Here is an 8,339-nt window from a genome sequence, read left to right as displayed (position 1 = left end):
GGAAAGACACACAAAAGAAGGAACTGTTTCTTTGCCAGTATATAGCTAAGCTGCCAAATACTTTTAAACTTAGCAGAGTAGACCTTAGGATGTCACAGTCTTTTTAACAACAACAACAAAATACCAAATTGTTACACAGATGATTAAAATATCTCAGTTAATTCCACTGGCTTCAGAATAGCAACATAAGATAAGCCACTTCTGAGGCTTCATGTAAAACCTTTTTCCATTTTTATGCAGAATTCTAGAGGAATAGTCAGCAAGCCAGGGAACTAACACATACTACATGCTGCAACATGTATTCTTCTCCTCATAAAAAAAAAATATTCTATACCTCAAAACCCTACACTATAAAATAATGTAATTTAACATGTACAAACAAGTATTCAAAATCTAGGCAGAACTGTTTCTTGTGGATCTTAAAATTCACATAATTAACCAAATTTTGATTTCCATGTGGTATGAACTGAGTGCATAACATGCTTTTATTTCTGTGTATATACACATAGAAAAGCATGCTTTGCACTGAACATACATCACATGGAAAAAAGAAGCTTGATAATTAAAAATTGCATATACACACATATATGTGCATATATCTATGCACACATTCATGCAGGCATACACACAAACATATATGTACATGTTGTTGTTATTATTATTATTATATATTATTCATATGGGCTATGAGAGTCTTTGCAGTTGAGGCTGACTTAGCTTGTGTCTGATGTGTGCTGATATAAACAATTTGTTAGCTACAGAAATGCGAGTGAGAGATGAACTGAGACTTACTTCACCAGAAATGTAAAACCACAGATCAAGAAACATATACTAAAAACACCCAGCTGCTGATTATTAGAACCACAGCATCACCCCAGGCAGTGGATACCATATACCAGTAAGTTGATCTGAGTAAGAAAGACAGCTGTTAGACTTTTTCTTAACTGCAACTTAAGTGCTCGGAGGGAATAAGATACTTAAATTTTTATCTTAGGCTTCAGACACCTCAGATAAATAAATTTTAAAACGCTGATATTACAACTCCTAACAGAAAGATGCAGCTTTCTTTTGTTTCTCGTTATGATGAATAGTGGCACCAGAAAACAAGAGAATTTTGCTGTACAGGAAAGGAAGGGTGGGAATTTCTAAGAAGTTATTACCATAACAGGAGTCTGTGACAGAGCAGGATGCTGCAAAATCTATTTGCAAGAAAGAATCTTCATTGACAACAATGTCAGTGGTGACAACATAGCGTGTGCTGGCTTTCTCGATGAACACTAGAGCGTCCCCAGTAGAGCCACAGACTGGCATCTTTGTTCCACCAGGATGGAGCAGCCACTTTCTACTATCCAGCGTGGTGAAATCATCTTCTAATACTGTATTGCCAGAGATGTTTCCTCCAATAAGAATCTGAAACATTAGAAAAGGAATTTTTACTGAAAAGAAGAAAATGTCTAGAAGTCTTCACAAATATACACGTAACATGGCATCGTGGAGGAATTTAACATCTATGCATATATATTCTGCTGGTCCAAAATGGACACATTTACTTTGTAAAGAGTTTAGGTTAGAAGGAAGGGGAAGCTCTTTTTCCTGTAAGGGGATTCTAAAGAGATTGGCTGTGATTTACAAATCTGAATTTCAGGGAGGTTAGCTTCATAAAGTAGAACTGCTCACAAAAATAAATGTTGGTAGGAGCAAAGTGATTACACTGTCATTTTTTCTACTGACTCCTCAGCTCTACTGTACTCTGTTGCCCTTCTTTCAGATTGCATATGATGATAGGACTGGGGAAATACTCTATGTTTTTACATTGACTGTAAGAGATAAGCATTTTACTATTCAATAGCAGACAAGGTGGAATTAATTTTCCATTGTTATTTTGAATTCAGTTTATATTTGTTCTGAACTAATATAACTACATTTGATGAAGATATAGGAGTGGAAGATGGGCAATTCTTTCATTTTTAAAGGGAGGGAAGGGAAGGAAAATTTTGTAACCACAGAACTAAATGTTGCTGGGAGTGTGGTTTCTGGGTTTTTCTGATGGACCTGAGCTAGCTGCTTTAAAAAACATTAATAAATATTTAAGAAATTGATCTTGGACAGTCTAATAACACTACTTGAGTGCAATCACATTAGTGGGTTTTCTTGAGACTTATACTAAGTCCCACAAAGCAATATAATAATCTTTATAGAAGCAAATCCCAAATGTGAAACAAAACTTTGGTTTCAGAATTAGAAGATAGATAAAGATTGAGGTTTTCCTATAGTTTGTCCTGTTACATTCTACATATTTGGACAGACTTAAATGAAACATTTTGAAGTTTGAACTCAGACTTGCCTGTTCCATGGTAAGGCTTTCTGTAATGTGAACCTGTGGCTCTACCTATGTATAAAATACTTCTTGAGCTCCAAAATGAACATTCAGTATCTCATGTGGAAATGGTACATCAAAACCACAAGATTAGCAACAAGTAATTGTGCTCTATTATTTTGCTTCATTATCATAATTCTGGAATACCTTTATACAAACCATTTTTCCTTGAGTGAGTGAAATGACATATACCAACAAAAGGGAAACATTGAGACTGAAACCAGTCTGAAGTTGTATTAAAATACCAACCCGGATAATTCCATACCTGATCGATTACCCAGGGACTGTAGAAATGCCCATTCTCAGATGGTTGCCACCAGCGAAGCCGAGTGGAGCTGGAACGGGCCTTCAAGGGAATTTCCAGGGCAACGTATCGACCCACATTGCTGGAGTTACTGAAGAGGAACTCCTGGAGAAGGCTCCAGGTGAGGCCCCCGTTGAGCGAATACTGGAGCAGCACAGGCTGGCTCCTGGGGTCTGGCACCCCCTTGCCACATCCCAGTCTCATGAAGAACTGCACAAATCTAACAGGGGGAGAAATTACTGGAAAGCTTTCTTCTCTGCAACATCCTAAATAACCAACTAGAGACTTGGTGTTTGCCTATTCACTAACCCCATGATTTCTTGCTGTAAGAGTCAGCTTTAGGAGATCTTATGATTTCCTTTTCAAAGCTTCCAGAACAGAAGTGGACAGACAGGCTGGATGGCAAAAATTCATTTTGCCTGTGTGGTTGTTTGCCAGGCAGAAGAAGCTGAACAAAGCTGGTCATTTATGTTTTGAGCTTTTTGTTGGTGTAGCAGATGGTGTTGCAAGTATCAGAAACATAATCCTGGGTGAAATTTTTATCCCCGTAGCCTGTGAGTACAGATTTTAGTGGCAGAAAAGCAATGGTCCTGTAAGTAGACTGTAATTGGCTAGGAATTTGCTGAAACGCTTAAATTCAAAATAAGCATCCCAATTTTCCATTGGCATAAACTAGAGAAAATCTGGAGAGAAGAACAAAGCACGTTTCACTTTCAGGGATCATTTTGTCCATTTAGTCTGCCTGGGAAATTTGTCTAAATCACAACGCTTAAATGTGCCTGCTTCCCTGAAGCCAGCCCCAGGCACCCAGGGACACCAGGGGTTTTATCCCCTATTTAATTGGCTTCTGCAAAGCAGCACAATAGGCTTGTATCAAACAGCAGAATTCTTCCCCGGAGCTGATGCTCATAAATAGCTCTTCTAGGCACTTGGAGTGGAGGGAACTACTGCTGTAACTTTATTTACCTATCAGACTCACAGGGATATTACAAGTATTAATTCATGTTTGCACAGCTTTTTGCACAGCTTTAGAGTGTCATATCTGTTCTGTTACTGCATTATTGCTGACTAGCTCATGGTGAAACAATACTGTGCAAAAGAAGTTCTGCATCAAAAGTCTTGTTCTGGTTTGATCTGCAGGTAGATCTGCTGGGAGTGGAGGCTGCAGAGGTTCTGGGCAGACAAAGCTTCAATAAAGCACCAGAGCAGCAAGTCAATTAATTCTATTCCTTGCTGCGACTTGCAGTTTCTCGTGCTACTATATATAACTTCTTTTGCTATAAATTATATCCAACTCCATGTCTCAGACATAACATATTGCTTGTGCTGTAAAGAAGCACTGAGGACCCTTATGGATCAACATATCAGCTATAATGGATTGGACTCACTGCTGGCAATGCCTCCTCAGATTGACTCAAACATTCGCCACATAATTCAAAGGAAATAAGCCCAGGTGACCTTGTCTCTGTGGAATCTACTCCCTGTGGATTTCTATTTTTCATCTGAATTTTTACTAATACAGTAACTCAAATGCAGGTAACACAATGTCTAGCAGATGAAAAAGGGTTAAGTAATTTTCAATATTTCCTCATCCCACAGGTACTTTGCAAAGGCTCTGCCTATTTTGAAATGGAAAAGTGAAGTTTTCTTGTAGATTTAGCAACACTAAAATGTATGGATATTCTTCTAGCAATTCAGAATTGAAAAGGATTTGATCAGTCGTGATATCTAAAATATTCTGTCCCTACTGATTTGTCATGTTGTGCAGCTTCAGCTACTAGTATCACCGTGATGGCAAAATACTGTCCCCTGTGTTAAATTCTTTAAAATACAGATGTGGTGGCAGTGGGTAGTGGACTGAAACATCTACTTGATTTCAATCCCCAGGTGCTGAGCCTGGCTTGCAATACCAACAGACACCCCTGCTTGCCTGTGTCCCTCAGGGCATCTCCTCATAAGAAATGGAGAGGTTTTATTGTGACTACTAAGTCTAGTACCATTAACAATATCTACTAGAAAAGCTGGTACTCATAATTCCTGGCATAAACTGAAACCTTTCCCCAAGTCCTGTGCAGAACTTGGCATGTCTCTGTCACAGCTAAATCTGGTGTGCTTTGCAGGTGGCTGATAGAGTCAGCCTGGAAATAAAGAAAACCCCACTGCAATTATTTTAGGTTGCTGAAGAGCAGCCCCCAGCAATGCTGCTGCAGTCTGCCTGGCTGCTCAGAAACGAACATACAGTTATTTGTTGATAATTGTTAGTTTTCATAAGCATACACAAGACATTAAATGTACTGCTCTGTTTTCTTTTTACTAAGACAGAAGTAATTTATCTCCACGTAACACCTTGAGGTCAATATATGCAAATCCAGCTACAGACTATCACGGAGATAAATGACAGTTCTTTGACCAGGAGCGATAAGGAAAACATGTCATTTAGCCTAATAGAGCAACTTACAAGATCTCTCATTTATTTTGTTGAACAACCTTTTTATTTCAGAACCATCCAGAAAATGAAATTAGTGGAGTATTGATATTTGTGTTTACCAATTGCTGAAAAGAATTTGCTGTGAGTGATCTCACAAGTTCAGTACAAATTCTAATATTACACCTCACTCAGGGTTTACTAATTGCTTATCTAAAAATATAATGGTTAGAAATTAGGCATCTCTATTGACTACCAGGCTCTGCAATTAAACCATTATTTAAAGAGTCAATGCTAATGAAGACAAGTCAAGAAGAGATAAAGTGCCTAACGTGTTTTCCCCAGAATATTAGAGAGGAGTAGGGTGTTTACAGGAGATCAGTGTTAAAAACGTCTCAAAGAAAATGCAATCTCTCCAAAGTAATGCTATAAAGATAAAAACTAAGATACTGAATAAATTAGAAAACAATGCCTATTTGTTAGCATGCACACAATTAGGATGTGGTTTAATTTGTATTAGTGTAAATATTTTTAATGTAGTTTGCTTAGCATGTCTCACTCATCAAATATCTCCTCTACAGGCCATAATGACACAACATAATCTCTAAATACACTAAAAATATTTGGTTTTCAGTTGCTATGCTCAGTACAGCTGGTAACAGCTTGATGAGAATTTCTCAGTGAGTTATTGGAAACACATGTGCACAACAAGAAGAAAGTAAGGTTCAGAAATTAAAGAATTATGAGATGAAGAATGTAAGAGTTATACTGGCAGCAGATACTTCTATTTTAGTAGTGGTTCATAATACAATAACTTGTAACACAAGCAGAGCATGTGACATGCAATCAATTTATGTGACATTATGCATTTATAGAAATAAAAAATTGCATAAACTACTAAAGGTCTGGCATAAAAACCTGGAGTTCAAGGAAGAAAGTAACATTTAAATGATTAATCCCATTAAAGTTCAAGTTAAATTTAATTTAAAAGGTAACAGTGGTTAAAATTGAGCATTTGCTAGTGTAAGGACCACAGAATATATAATCTTGCCTTTACCACAGAAGTATCACTTATGTATTATTCTTCAGTATATTATTTCTTCAGTGAAATCTGGAAAGAACTTTGAAATTGTGTTACCTGGCTTGTGACAAATCTAGGTCTCGAGTCATCAGCATACGTAAGCCTTCTTCATTAAAGAAAAGGTTGTTTCCTCCAGACATGACACCACATTTTCTTGATGGCTTTCCACCACTCACAAGAAGGAATCTGTCTGACTCCAGCTGACCTGAATACACAGTAAATATTTATTTATTTATGACTTATTCTGAAGTGCTCCTACTGCAAAAGTACCACTTCTAGAGGAGAAGAGCTAAATTAAACATCATAAGCAGAGTGAAGAAACACTGAATGTTTCCGATGCAATGTTTTCTAGAAAACGACCATGAATAAAACCAAAATAAACCAAATAAACTCAGAAGTATGAAACCTGGGATCTTAACTCTCCAGTGACTCCCAGGATTTTCCACTTTTCTTCATTTTTCTTAAGAAAAAAAGTACCCAGGTCTATAAAGAAATGTGTGCCATGTGTTAGCACGCAAGCAGGGGCTGCCAAAATTGAAAATGAACAGTGGCACCTGTGAAGGGATGATCGTGGCTTACAGGCTTTGCTTTATTCCAAACTTGCTCCTCTTGCCGTGCTTGCTAGGGGTTGATTTTAGAGCGGTGTGTGTGGATGCTGCACGCACCCAGGCAAGCATGAGGCTTGGAGCTCCCTCCTGGCACCGCTGTCTTGGGGTCTGCTGTGCCTGCCAGGCAGCCGCCCTCACTGCTGACACACGTGGTCTGCTCTGAAACCATGCTTGCCTTATTAAGGCCACTTACATTTCCCTTGTAGTGAGAAACACAACCTTAAAGCCTCTGTTGTCTACCTTGCATGTGTTCTGACTGTGCTAACATCAAATTACCATTACCCATCATTTTCTGCTAAAATTATTTTCTACATATAGAGTTTAATGAAATTCTATTTCAGTGAAGATTTTGTATTCCAGCATTAACAACTTCATAAAGAGTCAGACACTCCAAACCACACAACTGAAAGCTATCAGACATTCCCAGACTGTTTTTAAGAATGACACCTAAACTACTTGGTTCATAGAAACACCCCCCCAGCATAAATTAAATATAGAAGCATGCAAGGGTGAAGAAGACTTTGCTGTTTCATCTCTTGAACCCTAGGTTCTACTAAGATGGACTGGCAGAACTCAGACTCCCTCTTCAAAAAGAGATACCTTCAAAATCGTCCTTAAGGAAGTCAGGGTTCTTGGTACTTATTTTGCAGGTTGGCCCAGAGTACCCAGGGTCACAGATGCACTTTGTCCCATTGATACAGCTGCCATGCCCGTTGCACATCTCCTCGCACTGCGGGCCGATGTACACGTTGTCAACAGCCCAAGTCACTGGCTGGGATCCAGCAGGGTAAAATCCTTGGTACCATCGGAACCTTGCCAGCCTGGAAAAGGTGTAAAGTGTACTGACTTTAAATAACAGTTCCATCTTCTTTGTATTTTGTATATATCCCAAAATATGCATGTATAGTATTCTCTCTGTTGGAATTGGCTTGATACATAGCTTAATTCTAGAAACTGACTGCTAGATCTAATTCCTTCAGTACCTCACACCTCTTTATGCTCACATTCAACCCAACTACTAAAAGAAATAAAAATAACATTATCCCTTAGTTGTAATACCAAAACTGAATGATGGATTTGAAAATAGGAACTGAAATCTAACCACTGTTCTCTCCATTGTTCATGGGGAAGATGAATGGCTGTGGCCAGATGGATTTCCTTCCACTTTGGCATAGTGTCTGGGCCAAAGTGGGCCACTTTCACCCTCTCCTAGAGAGTGAGCTCCTACCTTAGGCTGCTGCCCTACCCCTAGGGAGACCACTTGTGGAACTGAGGTGGTAGGATCTCACCCTCAGTTACACAGAAAGAAAACATCCTCTGCCATGTCACCAGGTATTCAGCTTGTTTTCAGGTGGCTGAATCTTAAACTAGACCGATACTGCAAGTTGTCAATTTAAACTATATTCTCCTTTGTGTACTGTCCTGTCATTTTTAATTTGCTTCCTAAGTGCTGCTTGCATTAATTCTGCATGTAAAGAGGAACCAGCTGGGGAAGGAAAGAAAACAAACTGAACAGGGGAAAAACACTTGAGAGACTAATTTTG

At 38.6% G+C, this 8,339-nt stretch overlaps 1 protein-coding gene across 1 annotated transcript in view; it reads right to left on the bottom strand.

Annotated features, from left to right (window-relative positions):
- The window catches only part of RELN (reelin), a 257,122-nt gene that overhangs the window by 35,642 nt on the left and 213,141 nt on the right, over positions 1–8,339 (bottom strand). The window contains exons 43-46 of the mRNA XM_010004142.1: positions 7,396–7,616; positions 6,245–6,392; positions 2,643–2,901; positions 1,161–1,410 (exon numbers count right to left, since the gene is read on the bottom strand). Of these exons, the coding sequence (XP_010002444.1) occupies positions 1,161–1,410; positions 2,643–2,901; positions 6,245–6,392; positions 7,396–7,616 (878 nt within the window). The remainder of the gene's footprint in view (positions 1–1,160; positions 1,411–2,642; positions 2,902–6,244; positions 6,393–7,395; positions 7,617–8,339) is intronic.

The sequence above is a fragment of the Chaetura pelagica genome, unplaced genomic scaffold (assembly GCF_000747805.2).
Source record: "Chaetura pelagica isolate M959 unplaced genomic scaffold, ChaPel_1.0 scaffold141, whole genome shotgun sequence".
Lineage (NCBI taxonomy): Eukaryota > Metazoa > Chordata > Aves > Apodiformes > Apodidae > Chaetura > Chaetura pelagica.
The sequence above is the reverse complement of the archived record's forward strand: the minus strand, read 5'-3'. Positions and strand labels throughout refer to the sequence as shown.